This window comes from Dermochelys coriacea, chromosome 17 (assembly GCF_009764565.3).
Source record: "Dermochelys coriacea isolate rDerCor1 chromosome 17, rDerCor1.pri.v4, whole genome shotgun sequence".
Lineage (NCBI taxonomy): Eukaryota > Metazoa > Chordata > Testudines > Dermochelyidae > Dermochelys > Dermochelys coriacea.
The window spans coordinates 3,396,920-3,418,161 of NC_050084.1; the positions used below are offsets into that span (position 1 = coordinate 3,396,920).

The 21,242-nt window shown below is 39.6% G+C and overlaps 1 protein-coding gene across 14 annotated transcripts in view; it reads right to left on the reverse strand.

Annotated features, from left to right (window-relative positions):
• Positions 1-21,242, reverse strand: part of NCOR1 (nuclear receptor corepressor 1) — a 114,232-nt gene that overhangs the window by 82,300 nt on the left and 10,690 nt on the right. For 8 of the 14 annotated variants that reach the window (XM_043499493.1, XM_043499491.1, XM_043499495.1 and 5 more), the window contains exons 2-7: positions 10,843-11,019; positions 7,775-7,926; positions 7,234-7,293; positions 5,330-5,525; positions 2,659-2,841; positions 410-523 (exon numbers count right to left, since the gene is read on the reverse strand). In XM_043499493.1, coding sequence (XP_043355428.1) covers positions 410-523; positions 2,659-2,841; positions 5,330-5,525; positions 7,234-7,293; positions 7,775-7,926; positions 10,843-10,950 — 813 coding nt within the window. In that variant the 5' untranslated portion in view covers positions 10,951-11,019. The remainder of the gene's footprint in view (positions 1-409; positions 524-2,658; positions 2,842-5,329; positions 5,526-7,233; positions 7,294-7,774; positions 7,927-10,842; positions 11,020-21,242) is intronic. The other 6 variants (XM_043499501.1, XM_043499499.1, XM_043499500.1 and 3 more) reach the window with 1 other exon arrangement.

Here is a 21,242-nt window from a genome sequence, read left to right on the forward strand (position 1 = left end):
ACCCCATATTACTCATCTACAAAATGTAAATGAGAATTTACCACTCAGTCAGGCGTGCCAGTATTTATGTGATTAAAAACAATGCAGGAGATCAAACTCCATGAGGCACTAAAATGTTATCAAAGCACCAATCCAGAGATCAGGGTCTCTCAGACTCATTTTCATCACTTTTGTTTGTCACCTTCAAGGCTCAAAACATTCCAAGATTTGGAATGAAAATCTCATGCGAGCACTTGTCATTAAAAAAGAAGTTACTAAGTTCTGACTGAAAAATAATCAAAATGGTTAAAATATGAAACGACTGCAGCATATTTAAAAGACTGAAATAGCGCACAATGAGGAATATAGCACAATGTGCAAGATTACATATAATCATACTCAGCCAACCAAATCTAAGAAGCAAGCTTACCCGATTTTCATCATAAATAATTTGGACAATACTGCGGTGTTTCTGTTCCACTGGAGGAGGGGAGACAGGCCTCTCCGGCTCTGGAGGTTTAGCAGCTTCTTCTTCAAGTTGTTGCTAAGAGACGAGAGAAAGAAAATCAGCCATCCGCACCATGTTACCCTAACCAGTAATTAGTCACCAGAGATAAAATATGCATCTGATCAACAGTTTGCTGTGCCTGTCATTTCATCATTTAATTTGCAAGGTATGAATGAACAGGGTTTAGTGCCAATAGAAGTGGCAACAAGACAGTATTTTTGCACTAATATTTGTAAACTAAATCTTTTTGAGGTGCACCCACATCTGTCAAACTGAAACAGGTCTGATTCAATTAAATGCACAGTGCTGTGTTCTGGTTTACCAATAAAAATATTTAACTTTCAACCAAAATATTAAAGCCAAGGAATATCAATTGTCTCAAGCTTTCATACTGAGGCAATACTCCCCCAAAAAGTCTGACAGTATATTAAAATAATACATTTAAAATCCTGGTTGCTGATATTCTTTTGAATGCCTTATTTGAAGTAACTCCTGTCATCATTATTCTGACAATCCAAAACCATACTTCATGGCAGAAATAAGTTTCTGAACACACACAAACACACACAGAAGTTTAAAAGGTTATAGTAACATCAAACAACCAAATATATGCAATATTTGTTTTTCACAGCAATTAACCTCTTGTGATTTGCCTCTCTCACCAAAACATTCCTTTATATATGAATATCAGTTTAATCTTTGTACTGTAAATATCCTTCCCTCCTGCAAGCCAGAAACGTACAAGAACAATATACACCTCCAATGTAATGGCTACGTCTACCCCCTTATACATGATTTGCTGTGTTATCGTGTTGTGTAAGAAATCAGCTTTTAAGATTTTATAAAATGCCACGTACTCAGAACAGGATCGAGTCCTAATTTTACAGTTCATTTAAAGTATCTAAGAACTTAGAGTACAATTTTTTTTTTTTTAGTTTTAAATCAGGGATTCAATTAATGGTCCTGATTTAAAATATATATATATTATATATATATTTTCCCCCCAAAAAATCCGCATGGTCAGTCACTGATTTTGTACCCAAGGAAGTAACAGAGGCAGATCACAAGTGCTAATGTGTCAGTAAATATTGTAAGAGAACCAGTCAAGTTCTCTTTTGCTGTTCTAATATAAGGTATAACAAGCTGGAATAAGAACTCATAAGACTGATTAAATACTCCTAGACCATAATGCAGCATTTAATTTGAAGTTGTTGCTCTTTTACTATATAGCTATTCATCTAAGCAAATTTACAGCAGAATAGTTACAAAAGTCAGTCCTGCGTTAAAATATATTGCTTTACTAAAAAAAGATTTTAAAAAAAAATCACTCTTAAGATTAATGAATTCAAGATCTTAACATTTAATTTTACCAATGTTTTTCTAAGTAGTTTTACTCTTAACATCTCTAGATAGTTTTTCCAAGAATCTTGTTTTTAAAAAAAAAAAAAAAAGTCAGCATTTATGAAGTAGATCAAGGGTTTCCAAACTGTGGTATGCGAGATATCTCTAGGGGGTACACGGAGAAATTACATAATGGTGGATTTTATTTATTATTTTATTTATTGCCTTTTCATAATAGGCTACTCAGATGAAGCTTTAAAACTCTATGGCAATTTGTTATATAAAATATGGTAGTTAATTTACTTCAAGATGTAACAATGAGAACACAGAGATGCTGATGTACACAGCCCTCACCTCCAATCACCATACAGAGCGGGTTCAGTTGCTCAGCAACTCTCCAGTCTAACTGAGCTCAGAACTTAGTGAGGGTTTTTTTTCGGTTGTATATGTCACACTATATCTACACATAACAGTGAAATAGGGACAGATGGCTAAAGACAGATAGTGGTAAGAGGAAAACACAAAGTATCAGTGATGAGAAGGGTAGGGATATGTAGGCACCTGGTTAATCTGGAAGTGGGTATGTTGGCAACTGGTAGATCCGGAAAGGGGGTACACAATAAGAAAAGCTTGGGAACCTCTGAACTAAGTTATTACATCCAACCCATTTAGAAGTTTACTTAGTACACATTGCTTAAGAACAAGAACTTTGACTCAAACTGTAATTAAGCAGTTTGGTTTATTTATTTTTTGCAAACACTTTAATATTGTGCTCTGCCAACTGAAAATAAAAATAGCATTGGTTATGGTTTTCTTTGTAGCTGACTTACTTGTTTTTTCTTCAGTTTAAGGATCTGCTGTTCCACTTTTGCAATTTCTCGATCTACACGATCCATGCTCTGTATCAACTCTTCCTTTGACAGTTTTGAAGGTGATGCATTCTGATCCTCTCCACAGGGCTGACCAGAGATTGGAGAAGATGGCCCTTCATGCTTGCCTCCAAAAGCTGGTTCCTTAAATAAACAAGGAACAATTTGATCATGTTGTTTTCTTACATAATACTTAAAGACAGATAAATTAGTTATGTTACAATCTCCAGATGTAATCTCAAATCTTAATACATAAAGTTGTCCAAATATAAATTAAGATAAATTTGACCAGAGCTTTCAGCCATCTACGTTACTGCCTAGAATCACTTTAGCAGTGATAATTCTGAAGTTTAATTTAAGTTTCTAAAAGTACTCAGTTTTTATTGTCATTTTTACTTCATGCAGCCCTGGAATTAACAAAAAGATCATGATGTCACCCTTTTAAAATCCATCTTAAATAATTTAGTTTCTATTTACATTTACAAGTGTATGGCCCCATTAGGACCATCTTCAACTCTTCACAGGCATTCACATTAAAAAGTAGATCTCTGAAGACATGTTTAAAGACAAACATGATGAAATCTTGAATGCACCGATGACTAACTTGGAAAATGTATGCCTTATCCAAACAAGTCTCACTGAAACAAATTAAGTGTTTTAGTTCCATATTTCCTGAAGGTACCTTAAATTGCGTATAAGATTGAGACAGTGCATTTCAGTACACCACTGGATAAAAATGATTCATAACTAAATGAAAAAACAACATTGTACACATCTGACTGGCTCCTGCAATGCCCCTTTGAGCTTATCTTTGCAATGCAACAGAGCAAGATATTAAGATGCTGTATCATGTTAATATGATTTTACTTTAGCTCACAGAAAAGTGCTGTATTTAGAATATGAAAAGCCACAGTAAATAATTAAAGGCAGTATAAAAATACACTATCCAAAATTTGTGTAAAATGGGTACCAACTATTAGCTTTTGAATCCATACTTAGGCACCCAATAAAAATAAATTGCCTCATTTTCTAAAAGGCTGAGCACCTAGCATATTCCATTTAAGCCAATGTTCAAACTCAGTCCACTTTAAGAGTTTAAGTATGAATTTAGGAAATATGGGGTCAGTCTCTACACACACAAATTGCATCAGCTTAACTTGCGTTTCTACCACAGATGTATCCAATCTTTATCTAATTTAAGAGCATCCACAGAGGGGTACCACATAAATTTAACTAGACTGACTTAGAAACAGATTTAGTTAGTCAAATCTGAGTGTGTAGACCAGGCTTAACTTTAGGCACACACATTTTTAAATCTTGGCCATTTTTTATACGTCATGCTCAATCTAGAGAAATACTTCACCAATTATACTTTATAGAACCTTTCAGCTAGGGATTAAAGCATCTCTCATTCATTAAACCTTAACACTAGGTAGGTAGGTTGCATCATTTTATAGATGGGAAAAATTTAGATACAAAAGAGGCTAAGTGACTTGCTGCGTAACCTTGAGCAAGTCAATGGCACAGTCAGAAACAGAACTCCAGTCACCTGATTTACAATCCCTTGCTCTAGCTAGCAGAGAATACCATCTTCTCCTTAACATGGTTAAAGTGTCAGATGAAGGAGATAAAATACTGTAGTCAGGTTACTCCCAATATTTTCTGCAAAAAAGGAACTCTTACTCATACAGGGAAAGGTAGTCCTTTGCGTTACCTATCATGAACTGTGTTATTCTGGATCAATGCAAAGACCTATTTCCATTGTGAAAGATGGAACAAAAACTTAAGGTTGTTAAAGTAATATGTTTACATTATTTATTATTTGCTTTATGGTAGAGTCTAGAGACCCAATCCAGAGTGGGGCTCCATGTACACAAACACATTAGATACCATCCACCTAACGAGCTTATAATCAAAGCAGACATGTCATATGGTGTGAGGGGAGACAGAGGCAAAGAGAGGTTTAGTGAATTGCAGAATAGTGGCAAAGTCAAGAATAAAGCATAGGGGTACTGAGCCCCAATCCAGCACTCACTGGGCAACTCTGCCTCTCTAAGTCTTTCATGGAAAGTCACAGAAGGGCAACACTTTTCAATTAAATAAATAGGCTGCATTCTAGGCCTATTATTTCCAAATGCAAGGAAGTGTCTTGGAGATTTGCAGAGGGAAAGGCATTTCAGCTGTTTTGTCTGTCACCATCTGCTGGCAGTTTAGGACTGGAGCAGAGATCACTGCACTAATACTTTTTCAACAGAAACCTACATAATATTGCTGAAGCGATGTTTTTTTAAATTAAGCTCAAGTAGCAGCTATAAGTTAAGTGTTCCAATATTCTATACAAGAAACAATTAACCTTCAAGCATATTATGCAACTTACTGGGATGGTTTTTTACTATTCCGACACATAGCTAGTGGAGCACACTACTATAACTTGCAACTATACTTGTGAACAAAACAGGTTTCTAAATAGTGAACCGTCAATATTCAAATGCTCATCACAGAAATGGTATAACTTGATACAATTTGTAAGTTAATACTATTTTCAGCCACAACAATCTTTAAAATAGTCATCTAATCAATTTTCTAACATATTAAGGCACACCTTCAATATTGCAACAAAAAATGTCTTTACCTTCTTAACATCTGCAGATCGTAATCCCTCCTGTAGAGGATGTACTAAAGGCAGGACAGCAGCAGCACTAACACGCTGAAAATGGGAATCTGAAACTTGTTCAAGACGTGGTCGCTTAGATTCCAGTGAATCATGATCAGTCTGTGACGGACCTGGGTGAAATTGCTGCTCATAGCCAGTTCTCCTTTCTTGAGGCCTAAGGCACAAAAGAGATTGTAAAAACAATTAAATTAAAAATATACATCTATCAAAAAACTCTATATAGTGCATTATTTAATGGTTGTATTCCATTTCCAAGACTATAGGGAAGAGTGTCACAAAACTCTTTCTAAATAGTGAGAAGGGCAAATGTTTTTAAGTGGTATATTGCAGAAAATTGGCTTTTATTTTTAAAATGGATTTTGACTAAAAGTTCATTTAAGCCCACAAAGGTACTATTTAAAAGCCCATCACTTCACAGCAGGCCGTGAAACTTATGCCATTGCTACAAGTATATCAGAAAACAGGTTTGGATCAAGAAAGCACCAAAAAGCCTTCACATCATTAAGTTTAGTATTGCATTTCACAGAATTATGCAAAAGCACAGTAGTTAAATTCTTTTTCTTCTGAAGAAATTTTAAATTCATATAAAAAGTATCTTAATTAGAAATTGAAGTTATTTGGAACTTGGTCTACACCACACTCAAGTTCAAGTACTTGTCAGTAGTGCTCTACCATCTATGTTAGGGGCTGGGAAGTGATTTGGCGACTCTTCCTGTTCATTTTTTTCCAAAGCAAAATAGCAGCATCACTAGCTTCTTTGCAGTGAATTACACAGGATGTCAATAAGATATCTCATATGCTTCACCACCGTCTTAGAAGATTTCATTAGAAGAGATGACAGTAGCTTCCTGTATTTTGCCAAAACTGGTGAATGAGCTTTTCACAATTTGAGAACAGTTTTGTGTCCTTTTACCTGCTGTAGGTTATCAAAGCACTCTGGTACTTAGATGGCACTAAACCAAATCCAGCTGTCTTCTTCATAAATTGCAAGATGAAGACAACTAATTAACCTCAGACCCAGTATTTGGGAATTATTTCTGGGAATATTTCAATTTAGCATCCAGAGTCGAGGAGTTATTCATTTATTTTACACACTAAATATCACCAGAGTAATGATCAGCACAGACCAATCCTGATCTGTGATCAAAGTGAGCCATGAGCAACAACACTGCATTTGAAGTAGAGCAAGTGCAAGGCAGGAGTACAATTTCACCTCACTGCAAGGAGTATCATATGCATACCTCTGTGTAACGGAATGTGATTATACCAATGAGTGAGCAAAACAATCACAACACTTCACTTTCCCCTACACAGTTGGGCATTCCCAGTATCTAAAATGTATTCAGATTATTAAAATTTCATTGAGATCTGTGGCTGAATTAATCTTTATGATTATTTTCAAATCTGGTATTCAAAGCACACTGCATTCCTCTTAGTTGTAAATCCGGTTAAATACAATTATTTAATAAACATTAATCAGTATTTAGCTGGCATTTACTGCCTTAAGTCACATCAATGAAAAGCATATTTAGTTGATATAAAGCAAACCATTTTTATTTTAAAAAAAGAAAGACAGCAGCTTTCATGATAGTAACAGCCAACTATAGCACTGCAATATTAATCTGCTGGAGCCAAAACAGCAGTCATATCTATTTACCATACAAGCAGGACTGTTTTAATAAACAAACTTGCAAAACAGTCCCAAGAACATTTGACTCTGAACTGTCAAGTGATGTAAATTGTTTTATTCCTTTGTTGCCAAAAATCACCACCAATTACTTGTATTTTTGCACCACATTTAAGTATTTTATACTGTTATGACAAATGAAACAACCCAACTAGCTCTGCTGCTTCTTACTTACCTAGACAGACAAATACCCTCTGCTGAATATTCAAGTGTATGAATTTTATCCCAGTGAAATCTAGGAAACATGATGGATAATATTCACACTGTGATGATTCTTTAATTTTGCTGTATAACTTCACTTGTCACTGTATCTCAAAGAAACAAACGTTACACACTTATGGCCAAAATATTTCTAAAGAACTAGTTTGTGATATGCACGAGGGTTCTCATTGCTTGCTAAAAAAGTTGTTGGGGGGGAGGGGGGAAGTGAAGCACAGGTGTCACTTCCTATCTAGGAAACAAACATCTTATTTAAGCCAAGTGGGCTGGGGAGTTGTGCAATGGGTTTTAAACAACGCACATCTAAAATATTGTCAAATACCGTAAACAGACCAATACGGTTAGTTAATGGAGAACCCTGGGCTTAATAAAGCTAAGTCTTTAAGCAAGAACTGTGGAAGCATACTTTTTAATTATGAATATACACCTTTTATAAAGTCTGGCTCAACTCGTAACAGATTTCTCTTGTATCTAAAAGAGAAACAGAATGTCCTTACCTGTCAGAGCCTGGGTGAAATTCAGAAAGTAAGGAAGGCCGTCGACGAAGTTGCTGCTGCTGCTGCTGCTGCTGCTGCTGCTGCTGCTGCAAGAGCTGAGTTGCCTGACTGACTTCCAGATGAGAAGAACGATAATCAGGAACTGCAAACTCCTAAACGAAAAACACAGTCCTGATATTTAAGCAAGAATGAAAGTTCAAAAGCTAAGACACTGAGCCAGGAATGAAGGAATCAGGGTTTCTGAAGAATTCTTGCAAATCAAGACCGGATTATCACAGCTTTACTTCAAGCCAACATCTAAGTCTTAAAATGGGAATTTTCTTGTACAGACATTTTTTGGATCTCCAAAAAAATAGATTAGAGAAAGAGAGTCATAAAATCCACTACCACAGTCATCACAGGAACTGCAAAGTAATTTGGAGCCAAAAAAGAGAGCAAGTCTGGGAATGGGGAGAATATAAAGGAAATAAGAGTGAAATTCACATTCATTCCTAGTGAATATATTCAGACCTGTCTAGGGAAAAATGATTGCATCTATACACTAGCAGAAACGTATAGTGACTAAATTAGACCAGGACTGAGCTGCAGAACTCAATACGCTCAGTCCTGGACAAGTGCCAGAAGAGCTTTGTTAGCCAAAGCTTGACATAGATTTAAACTCCGAGATTATGAGAAAGGAAAGCTCTGTGCCATATGAAAGCTTGGAATCACAACTTGCAAATGGTATGACATTAATATCTAACTCCAGTTGTTCATGGGAGATTAGCCGCTATAATCACATGGGAACAGTTGCAAAGAGGCAGTACACATTCTCAGGACCAGTAAACTTTTAAAACCATTGTTTTAGACATGATTAGAAAGAAAAAGTTTTATATCCCCAATACTATATCATGAGTACAGAATACTATCCACTGAAGTATCGGAACTCAACATACAAGTGGCTTTAAACTGTCCAGTTACCACACAACTTCTCCGTTTTTGAAGATCCTTTCATAAGAGCTGAAGTTTAAGGTTTCAAATGCAGCTCAAGATATTTTGAAATGTGATATTAGATTCAGTAGGATACAGAAGCAACCCATGGAGTTTACAATCAAAGGGAGGTCTAGGAGACACTAATCTAAAACAACAACATTTATTCTAACATGGGTCTTTTTATAGATTTCCATTTTTTTTAAAACGCAATGAACACTAACTCTTAACATGCAAAATAACCCTCAACAACTCAACCAGCTCGTTAGCCAGGAGATTTATCCTACTCAGCACCAGTGACCAAAGAGCACATAGATGGCCAGATCTTCAATCCCTTGAGTCCCCTTTGCATTACTCCAGTGGTGCAACATGGACCCAAAGCTACAATAAGGCAGCAGTTAAGGATTTCCCTAGTGTAAGGGAACCCTGATATAGCCAGCCCTACACCAGTCCTTCCTAGCTGACCAAGCATGGGCACATTATAGGGCAGGTTGGGGATGAGTGAGGGCAAGACCAGAGTGCAATTCATCTTGGTAATCCTAGCAAGCAGAACAGCACTTTGTAGACCGCTATTCATGGACACAAGCTAGAGCTGCCCCAAGTTGAATAACTTGTCTGAAGGGCCAGTTTGGCTCCTGCTACCCCTCAATGATTGGGGATGGGGTGGGGGAAATCAGTGGGAACGTAGTATTGTAAACTCACCATTACTCCCCACACACACATCCAGGTGTACTAAGTATTGCTCTGACCTACCCAGGGATCTAGTCCAATGTTCTTAAAGGGAAGGAAGAGGAGGAGCTAGGCAATGGTAAGTTCTCATGGAGAGCTCCTGGGCCCCACAGTAGAGAGACTCCCTCCCTTCCTGAGACTGACCACCTATGGCACTTGTAGGAACCATTCTGTCACAGCATTTGACATGTCACTTTTTAACTCAGAAAACGTTATTAGATTTGTCAAAGATTATACAAATCATCTTTGCACACTGTTGGAAAATTAGTGTTTCCATTCCACAGAAATCCAGCCTCTCTTCTACGTTGGCTATACCTAGCCTAGTAATTAAGCATTACTAGATTGAAAGTAAGACCAAAAAAAGAACATAATTTTCAATTAGCTCCTCAGGGATTGTGTGTTCCAATTAGGACAAAACCAGCCACAAAAATAGAAAAGTTGTATTAATTTCACAATATTTGGTACTATATTCAAAAGACATTTAAATCTTCTTGATTTTATCCTAAGAGAGCCAAGCCAACAAACAGAAGAAGTGTGCAGTTTATAAAATCTAAGGTTTTCAGCAAAAAATTTTTTGACCAACTATTTAGCAAACCAAAATTGGCAGCAGCTTTGCTCAGTGGTCATAATCTGTCCTCTGTCACTCCACTCTGGTTTACACATATTTACATTTGAGTTTTCAACATTAAAAATAAAAACCAGAGGAAGTGAGAATCAAAAAAGACTGCCCTATTTGAGAGAGAAGGTTCTCTATTTGCCAAATATATATTGCTACTCCACTCTCTTTTCACACCATCTAAACACTGAAACATACAACATTTTTCTTGAGGGGATTTACAGAATTGAAAATAGGAAGTAGCATATAACTGACAATCTGAACATTTCACTTAGGATGCCTGCATGGTTTTAATATTTTGGTAGACTACTACAACATCATCATAACAGTCTTACCACCTTGGGCTGGGATCTCACCAGATTTCACAAACCACAGTGCTGCAGGAAGCAAAGATAAACTCAAACCGCTGTGAATCAATACCTCGTTAGGGAGTTAGGGAGCAATATAATGCTGGAAGCGACACCTTTTACATAAGGCATCTAAATATGACCAGAAACATTTCAAACCATATCCCACATTTTGTTTAATTAGAGGTATTAACCATGGTGCACAGGCCAAATTCCATCAAAGGAAGACAAAGCATAAGTATGTAAATTCCCCTCATCAGTTTTAATTAGGTTCAATACTCTGAAATTTCATTGTTTTTCAAAACATCTTTGACCTAGGATTAAGTAGGTAAAAATACACATTTGGCATGAGCAAAATACCCGAATGACAGGTTCAGGTTGTAATCTGCATGGTATCTGCTCCTTACCTGCTGATGTCGCGCATTAGGGAAGGTGTACTGGACAGAGTGAGTAGGATAACGACTCTGTTCTGTGCTGAATGCTCCTTGGTTAGGAGGATAGCCCGAACTTGACATTATCAGAGAAGGAGTCTTCACAAACTGTGAGATCAACACCAGCAAGCAATCATGTTTCTAGGAAACCGCCTAAAGGGAAAAAAAGAACACTGATAAGCAATGAAGTACCAGATGTACTTCCAACAAATTATAAGCATAGTCACCTAAGCAAAACAACCATTACCAGTAAAAGCTTCCTCACGCACACAATACATTTATTCAATAGGTTGCTCTATTTGAATCCTGTTAGCTGTTCTTAAATGGGCTCAAAAACAGAGGGGTCAGCATTAGCTACAAAAGGATTTGAGAATTATATTGTCAGGGTACATCATTTTAACAGTCACCAATTTAATTAGAAAGATTTTACTCTTTAAATAGGTCACTTAAAAAGATACTAAAGGAGTTCTTATATAGCCAAGCTTTATCAATTACCTTATGATAAGGTGTAATGAGCTAAATTCACCTCTTTTCTTTGGGAATTTTTTTTTTAAATGGATATGAATGGTTCCGTACGTCCTTATTAAGTGAACCCTGAGGCCAGATGGCTCAGTATTCACTATGTCACCAGTTCTATTGGACCCTACAAGAAGTTATTACTATTGAATGGCAGCTTGGCAGCCTTAGTTCTTAGGTAGGCAGGCACGCATAAAAGCCATCATCAAAAATGGCAGCCTCGTTAGCAGTCTCCGTTTATGTCTACACTCCACTCCAGTATGGACTACCCAGGGATGTGAATTGCAGAGTGCTCCGAAGGGTTGTACTCTTAATGCCCTGTGTAGGTGCTGCGGGCACAAACTAAAAGGTATCTAGTTTACACAGAACCCATCCAAGACTGAGGCAAAGTTTGTAGGAAGAAGCTTTGAAGAACTAGCCTTTTTTAAAAACAAACAAAAACAAATATCCTCCATTACTGAGAACCTGTCTGAAGATCATTTAAATCAGTCAGCAGTCTTGGAAATTCTTATTGCTACTAGATATCCAAATAGCTATGGCAACAAAAAACTACCCACTTTATCTGCAACTAGTTAGAAGAGCCCGCCCCCATCTTGGGGGGCAGACCTGGACACGGTGATGTATGCACTTGTGACCTCTGCACTCCGTTCTTGGATGAAAGTGATAACTAAGGCATCACCTTGAAAAAATTCCAGCTGAGAAAAATTCAGCAGCCCATCTGCTTAGCAACCTAAGCTGCCATGAACAACTAACCTCAATATTCTTATAGTCTCTACAATCTTACTTATTATTTAAATACAAAACACATACACATGCCAGCTTTTTTCCCCTTAGTACCACTCTGTTGCCCAATAGTGTATCTGTACTATGTTGTTCCATCCTGTTTGACAAGTGTGTTTCATGCAGTGTGTATCTTTAGTCTTGCACAATATTACACATTGAGTGTTATATGAGAGTATTTAACATAGCAGGAAAAAACTGAGAAAGTGATCATGCTTTTAAGCACTACTTTAATCCACACATGTGTGAGGGTACAGCTGAGGTATAAAAATCCTTGAATGCTTTCCTGTATTTACTGATTTGTGGGTGTCTAAATGAGACTTAGGAATCCAAGGGATGCTTTCTGGGCCAGATCTGGGTTTTTGAAAACAAACTTCCATAAAACAAAATTATTTTTTTTAAAACCCCAAATATTTAAAAAGAAGGTAGGTAGACATTACATGATAGTTTTGGCAACTCAAACATTGTATTGTGCTAGAGATGCACGAGGCAATGGTCTGCCAAAATGCAAATTAAACCTGACCACAAACTGACTTATCAAAGGGAAGTTAATAGTCTCCATTCAGTATTTCAGTTAAGTGAAATCATGGTGTAACAAACAGCATAAATGGGAAAAAGTTATAATTTTTAAATTTCCATTTTTAGTAAATTAAAAATATATATTTAATTTGACCACATTCCTTTAAGGTAACAGGAAAACAAAAAGGGAAATAAGCAAAAAAACAAAATCATGTGTGAAAACTTACAGGCAGCACATCTTGTCTCTGTTGGTTGAGCAATGGCATGCAAAGATGCGAGAACAGAATCTGCGAGTCTCAAGTTGAAAGTGGCAGAAAGGGGGAGGGGGCATAGAGAAGAGAGGCATGACTATCCTCTCTAACTCCCCAATGGTGTTCAGACTCCATGGCAACATCAACAACTTAAACTTCACATTGTACATGTGAAAATGCTCAGTCATTTGTTTTTTCCAGCAACTTCCTCATTGTGAACTAGAAACATGCCAATTTTCAAGTTCTCAAGCTGAAAAGCTATATTTTATTACTGTCAAAAATAGGAGTGAGAGAAGAGGCTAGAGAAGACAAAAGGGAAAAAAAAGTTGCAGAAATAGAGTCAGGAGTAATCCAGGTCACAGTGATCCAAGAGGTGGAGAATGGAGACAATGTCTACTCCACAAGCTTTGGCCCACACAATTTACATCATAATACAGCCACTGAAGTTTGTACTTCACCTGTGCATGTGCATGTGCATATTTGGCTGATTGCATCAGTGATGGATGTACGTACTCACCAGGACTGCTTTTATGGATATAAAGCATCGTGCACCATGGCTAGGGTTATCCCAGTGTACCATGCACTGCCATCTGGCACAATCCCTTTCAGGATATTTTCACAGTTTTGTGGGATAGCAAGGATTCGCCCAGGGATTTTTGGGAGATGGGGTCAAATACCCAGCATGCAATTTTTTTCACCCTGTACTATCTTCCACATTCCATAATTTTCATGCCATTTTTCAAAAATTCCACATCATGCTTTTCAGCCTCTGCCATCTTTGCCGGAAGCATGGGGCCCACAGAGCTCAGCACTATTAACAAGAACATTGCTAACACAACAAATGATTCTCCTATATTTGTAGACCTGCAGGAAGTACTGAAACAATGGGATCACAATGGGGAATACGAGGATATTGACAAGAAGAGTTTGATTGATTGATTTAGTGAAAAAAATCCCAGGTTGCTGGTGGCATTGATGGAGCAGCTGCAGATGGCGGAGCACTAATTCTGGTGCTGAGAAACAAGTATTTACGGGTGGAAGACATTGTAATGCATGTTTGGGACGACGAAGAGTGGCTGCAGAACTTTCAGATGCAGAGAGTCACAGTCCTGTATTTGTATGCTGATTTTGCCCCAGCTCTCCAATGCAGAGATAGCAAAATAAGGCCTATATTGACAGTGGAGAAACAAGGGGCAACCACGACCTGGAAGCTTGCAAAGCCAGACAGCTACTAATCAGGGGGAAATCATTCTGGTGTTGGAAAATCTACAGTGCGGGCCACAGTCATGCAAGTGTGTAAGGTCATTAATTGCCTCCAGCTATGCAGGCTAGATAAGTGGAAGGCAAGGAATAGTGAATGGATTTGCAACTATGGGGTTCCTGAACTGTTGTGGGGAGATAGATGGAACAGATCTCCCTATTTTGGCACCGGCCAACTTGCTTCTGAGTACATCAACAAAAAAGGATGTATTACCATGGAAAAGTAAGTGCTAGTGGATCACAGGGGTTGATTCACTGATATCAATGTAGGTTGGTCAGGGTAGGTGCAAGACACCTGCATCTTTAAGAACAAAGGACTGTTCAAGAAGTTGCATACAGGGTCAGCCTTTCCTGAGCAGTGGATTAACACTGGAGATGTGGAAATGCCAACAGCGATTCTCTGAGACCCAGCCTTCCACCTACTCATCAAGATGTACACTGGCCATCTGGACGGCACCAAGGAAAGATTCAAAGTATCAGCTCAGCAGATGCAGAATGTCTATGGAATGTGCTTCTGGTACACTGAAGGGTCGCTGGCATTGTTTACTCACTAAATTAGATCACAGCAAGAAAAACACCCTAATGGTTATATTTACATGTTGTGTGCTGCATAATGTACTTGAGGAAAAGGGAGAAAAACTGCCACCAGGGTGGAGGGGTGAGGTGGAAAGTCTCTCTCCTGAATTTGAACCGTCAGACACCCGCGCTATTAGAAGAGCCCAGTGTGGAACTATGTATTTGAGGGATGCTTCACAGTCAGCCACTGTATTGTTCTCTGGCATCTGTCTCATGTAATTTAAACAACATATTTTGGGGGGGAGAGGGGGGAGGAGGGGGTTTGCCTGCTAATATATATTGTGTTGTGCCTCCTTCAAATACTTTTGGGCCTGGGCTTTGCTTGTTACTATGAATTGAGTTGTGCCTACTGTACATTTATAAATATGGCTGCATGTTTTACCGATGTTATGAATTCTGTCGTGCATTTATAAGTACGTGGCTTTCTTGACTGCCATTATGCATCCCATAACTCTTGTTGTGAATCAATAAACATAATTTGAGTGCAAAAATTAGGTGCATAAAATCAGAGTACAAACATATACATACATTATACAAACTTTTAATATAACTTAATGGGGTGAAACTTTTAAAATTCTGGTTGAAAAGGAAGTCGATATTTATGTCCATTTGTGTAAACAAAAAGGTAGTTCAATGTAGTCAGTTATGGCTTCACATGCACCGATCTGTGGTTTTCACAGGTCTCTGTATATGAAGCTGTCATTTTCCTTGTTGTTCCTCTTGAGTACACTGGTAGGGGTAAGCAAGTGGTCCATGATGCCACATGGTATCTTGAGGGTGTAGGGAGCAGAAGCACCAAGTTCTCCAAACAGTGCAAAGGCTGATGAGTCTAGGATTTCTGGACCAGTAAGTGAGCCAGGGTCTGCACCTCTTGGGTTTAATGTCTGTGAAGACCCATTACATCACAGTGCATTTTCCACTACTTGTCCTCCTGGCACGCCTGGGCCTTTTGCCTATCCTCTCTGTCCTTCTCATCCTCTTGGTCATAGTGGCCCTCCAAGACCTTTGTTCAGTCCAGTGAACCTCTGGCTTGCAGGTTCTTGCCGAACACATCCTCCCTAGTCCTCTTCCTTCTCCTCACCAAGGTCAGGCATTCTGCATGTGTAAAGGAGGCACCTTTCAAGGCCACCACACCAGAAGCTGCTGATAAAAAAAAGACAGATGCACCATTAAATTTACAGTTCCAACGGAAAGGGAAAGATGGGAGTTCCAAAACTCCCTTCTCTTATTCCCAGAAATACTTTAATGGTGATTGACAGTTCAGCTTTCGAGCACTTCACCACAGCACTGCTCTCCAGCGCCAGCCACGGTGAGTACGGCCTGGCATAGAGGATGGGGGTGATTTTCTGTGCATGAATCCATACATTTTTGGACCCTATTCCATGGGTACGAGTAGAGAGCAATGGCAGTGAATACTGGCATTATTTTTCACAGTTAGTAGTGATTTTAGCCGATAGCTCATTCCTGAGGGTCACAAAGGCACAGAGAACCAAGCTGCTACCAGCATCCCAAAGCTGCCCTAACCAGTATATCACTACCCTGTTTGCTGCAATGAACCAGGCAAACTTGCAACAAAACAGCATGGGAAAGTGTCCTATCGCAGAAGAAGAAATAAGGCTGCCATCCGTAGAAACCTTCAGGAGAGGATGGCAGAATATCTCCATTCAAGTTTTGTCGAGATCTGTTAGGAAGATAAGAGGAACATCCCTATTCACATGGCCAAGGTGCTCCTCATAGCCCTCCTGACTATTCCAACAAGGGAATGAAAAGCAGATGGGGACTCCACTACTGTTTGTTCTATCTGTACCTGGGCACAGGAGACTGAATCAATGTGGATTGTGTAATCTGAGTGTTGGTACTGTTCAGGAATTTGTTTTGAATCTATTTCCGAACCTTATTTCTCATAATATAATAGTAAAACAATGAAAAGTTGATCCCATGGTCTTGTATACTAGAGCTGGGCTGGGCACCATCTTTAAATGATCACAAGGGTTGGGGGAGGAGGGAAGCAAAAGCAAACAAACATTGTAAGGAAAATTCACATTTACCTCTTTTCCCCTTCATCAGCAGGCTCATCTACGTTTCCTGGTGGGACTGGCTAGACTCCTGTGGAATTCCAAAGAGGTCCTCCTGGCTCGCAACATAGTTGGTGTCCCCCGTCGTGTCACATCTCCTCCCTTTTTCTCCTCCTCCCTCTCCATGGCAGAAGTCTTCACTCAGGCTCCTCCAAGGGGTCCACAGAGCTCTGCAGAGTGCCGGTGGGGCCACCATCTAGTATGGCATGAAGTTCATTGCAAGTGTGGCAGGTCTTTGGGGGCAGCAACAGATTTCTTGTTGCCCTCCCTCACCTTACGGTATCCCTGGCTATTCATTCGCTTTCATGTGACACTGCTCTTGTCAAACATACAGCTAAAGGTAGCATAAAATCCCTCCTTTGCCTGTAAAGGGTTAAGAAGCTCAAATAACCTGGTTGGCACCTGATGAAAAGGACCAATAAGGGGAGAAGATACTTTCAAATCTGTGGGGGAATTTTTTTGGGTTTTTTCCTGTGTATTCTCTCTGGGTCAGCGAGGAACCAAGGTAGGGAAAATACATCTCTTAAAGCCATATCTGAACCAACCACCTAAGATTACAAATTGTAAGTAAGAGAAAGGAAATTATTAGATTATCTTCTGTTTTAGCTTGTGAATTTTCTCTGTGCTAAGAGGGAGGTTTATCCTTGTTTTTTGTAACTTTGAAGTTTTGCCTAGAGGGGAATCCTCTATGTTTTAAATCTTATTACTCTGTAAAATGACCTTCCATCCTGATTTTACAGAGGTGTTTCTTTCCTTTTTTTCCCCCCTTTATAATAAAGTTCTGTTTTTTAAGACTCTGATTGGTTTTTAGTGTCCTAAAAACCCAAGGGTCTGGTCTGTGCTCATCTTGGTAACCTAGATGGTTGGTAGATTATTCTCAAGCCTCCTCAGGAAAGGGGGTGAAGGAGCTTGGGGGAATATTTTGGGGAAACAGGAACTCCAAGCGGTCCTTTTCCTGAATCTTTGTCTAACTCACTTGGTGGTGGTAGCAGTACCCATCCAAGGGCAAGGAAGGATTTGTGCCTTGGGGAAGTTTTTAACCTAAGCTGGTAGAAATAAGCTTAGGGGGTCTTTCATGCAGGTCCTCACATCTGTATCCTAGAGCTCAGAGTGGGGAGGGAGCCTTGACAGCTGCTAATCCCTGATGCACCCCTTAGCCTACATCCCCCGTGATATCCATTCCTACATGTCCATGTTTCTACAGCTGTGCTTGCAGTGTCTCTTTTTTCCCCACCACAGACCCAGGAGATTAAATTCTTCTTGCTGCTCCACGCAGACACGTGTCTAATGCCTGGGTGTATGTGGAGCCATGGTACGGTAGACAAACAAAGGTGAGTTGCTAGGTATGCTTGCCATGGCGCACAATCAGGAAAAATATTTCAAAAACACATGGGGGTTTTTTTGGGTGGGGGAGAACAGGGTTTGGAAGTGTTCCAGTCTATGTTACTCCTGTGCAGCGGAGTTTAAAATTATGAGCAAAGTGGTCACTGTTGCAGGGACTGAGGCACTATGGGAGAGTGGCTGGAAGACTGGTAGGTCAACACAGGTCACGCAGTGTCTATGCTCACATTGCCTTGATCAAATTAACTCTACCATGGCTCTACACTGTTTGGGGAGGTGGTTTTACTCAATCACCATAACAGACATTTATGTTGACCAGAAACAAGTGTCAGTGTAGACAAATACATAAATAGATTGACAAGTTGATTTGTGTGGACCTAATTTTGTGATGTAGATGAGGTAGTGGGAGATGAGATTGTATGGATAGTACTGCATTTTTGGGGGTTGTCCTCCCCCCTTTTTTTTGATGGACTGAGTATAGAGGGAGATGGGAACAGGTATGAAGTGAGAGGGGGGAGAATCAGTGCCAGGGAAAAGTGTAGTATAGATGCAGATGTCACCAGAGAGAAGGAGACAGCAACTATGTAGAGCTATGGATCTGAACTGCCAAAAGGGGGCTGGGGAAGATAGACGGAGACAGGGAAATAAGAGAAGCTGAAGCTGTTGGGAGTAGTAGAGGAGGAGGACAAAAAGGACAGGGAAATGGTGATACTGCGAGAAAGGGACTAGGAGAGCTGTGGCCAAAGCCACAAGGAAACTATAGGGGAACATAGCTAGGTAGGAATAATCAGAAAATTAATTTAAGTTTAAATTCAAGCTGCCCAAAGTTCCTGATAGATGTCACATAAGATTGACTGTTGACATTACTGTCTAAGTTTTAAAAGTATGAAGGCATGTTCCTGTGCTAGTTATTTGTGCAAGAAAATGATTTCACAATGTGTGTTGCAAAGCAGAGACTATAAAATCTGGTTATTGCAGTACAATAAAGAATTCTGCACCAATAAGCTTAAGAGGTCTAGTGCAGTGTTTCTCAAATGTGGCCACCAGGGACTTTTCTTGTGGCCCAGCCTCCTCAGCTGTGTTGGGGGGTGGGGGGGAAAGGAACAGGGGGATGGACCAAAGTAGCAGCCCCTCCCCTCCCTGTTGCTCCTGGATACACCACCTTGGTGTTGGTTACTGGGGCTGTCAGTAGGGGTTGGCCCTGCCACCCTCTGGAGACACCTGGGACACAATGCTGGAGGAGCAGGCAGTCGGTGAATTCCCCACCTTCCAAGGGTGGTGGGGCTCAGGCTTTGGGCTTTAGCCCTGGGGTGGCGGGGCAGCAGGCTCTGGCCACAGGACCTTAGCTCCAGCCCCAAGCTCTGGTTGCGCAGTGGCAGGCCCCAGCAACCAACACTCCATCCCTGGGCCCAGGATGCAGGGCTTCAGGGTCCAGCCCCCCACTGCCTCCCCTGACCTTCCATCCAGGGCTTAATTTATCTCCAGGCTTGCCAGGGCTGAATAAGTCTGCTGTAAAATGTGATGCTTGTATGTTTGTTTGTAAATATCACTTTTCACAACATATTTCAGAGTAGCAACCGTGTTAGTCCGTATTCGCAAAAAGAAAAGGAGTACTTGTGGCACCTTAGAGACTAACAAATTTATTAGAGCATAAGCTTTTGTTAGCTACAGCTCACTTCATCGGATGCATTCAGTGGAAAATACAGTGGAGAGATTTATATACATAGAGAACATGAAACAATGGGTGTTACCATACACACTGTAACAAGAGAGAGTGATCACTTAAGGTGAGCTATTACCAGCAAGAGAGCGTGGGAGGGGGGGAGGAATAGTTACTAGCTAGCAATAAATAAATTACAATGATTTGGACATGTCTATGTGCATTTTTATTTGATTTTTCTAAAGCTACTTAAGTATTTTAGGAAAAAGCTTAAGAGGTGTTAAGAGTGGCCACCAACAAGAGTTAGTAGCCACACTGAGGCCACCAAAAATTTGTCCTGAAACCTCCGTCTAGTGTGCCATCAATACGTATAAAGTTACACAGAACTTTATTAATGCTAACAAGAGTTGCATAAGTAAATCACACAGGTTGGATAACTGATAGGGTTAACACATTGTTGTTAATGCATCGGATGAAGTGAGCTGTAGCTCACGAAAGCTTATGCTCTAATAAATTTGTTAGTCTCTAAGGTGCCACAAGTACTCCTTTTCTTTTTGCGAATACAGACTAACACGGCTGCTACTCTGAAACTTGTTAATGTAGCCTCACACTCTACAAGGCAGCATGAATGGAGGGAGACACAGCCTGGGAGACAGAGACACACACACTCGCGTGTGTGTGTGTGTGTGCGCGCGCGCGTGTGTGCAGAGAAAAGTAATAGTGCAGTACATGCTACAATTACAGCCTTCCTGTCTTGACACAAAGCTTTCCTTATCTTACTGAGTGTTACCATTTCAGCATCAAAACTGAATTTGACTGACATTTGAAAAAACGGTAATTTCAGTCTCAGTTTTTGTGGTACAATGGGTAATGTCACTCATCCTTATGCTGTTTAAAAGAGCTGTTCTTGGACAACAGAAAGTAATCAATCTGTAACACCACCTGACAAATCAGCCTTCTCTTGAGCTACCGAAAAACATTTTTATAGCTTAGAAATGACACAGTGACTTATTTTTTGAACTACAGAAACCTGACCTGATTCTGTCCTGTATAATTAAAAATATAAACTAGAAACTTTAACAAAGACCTCAAAAATTTTCCTACCAACTCAGATATACTATTACTACCTCTCCATCCTGCAAACCTATTTCTAGAAAAACTGGGCAAAATATTATGAGCTCTTATAGGCTGCACTGAAGGTCACCTGATGTGAACTTCCATGGACCAAGAAATAGCAAGCACCAGGCAAACAGTTCGGCAGGAAGTCCCAGCACTGAAACAACCAAACAAGTGCATCTTTAAAAAAAAAAATGCATATTTCAGTCCCAGGTCTCAGTCACTCATCCTGGGGCAAAAGGAATTGTATGAAAAGAAAAGAACAAAAAAACAAAAAACAAA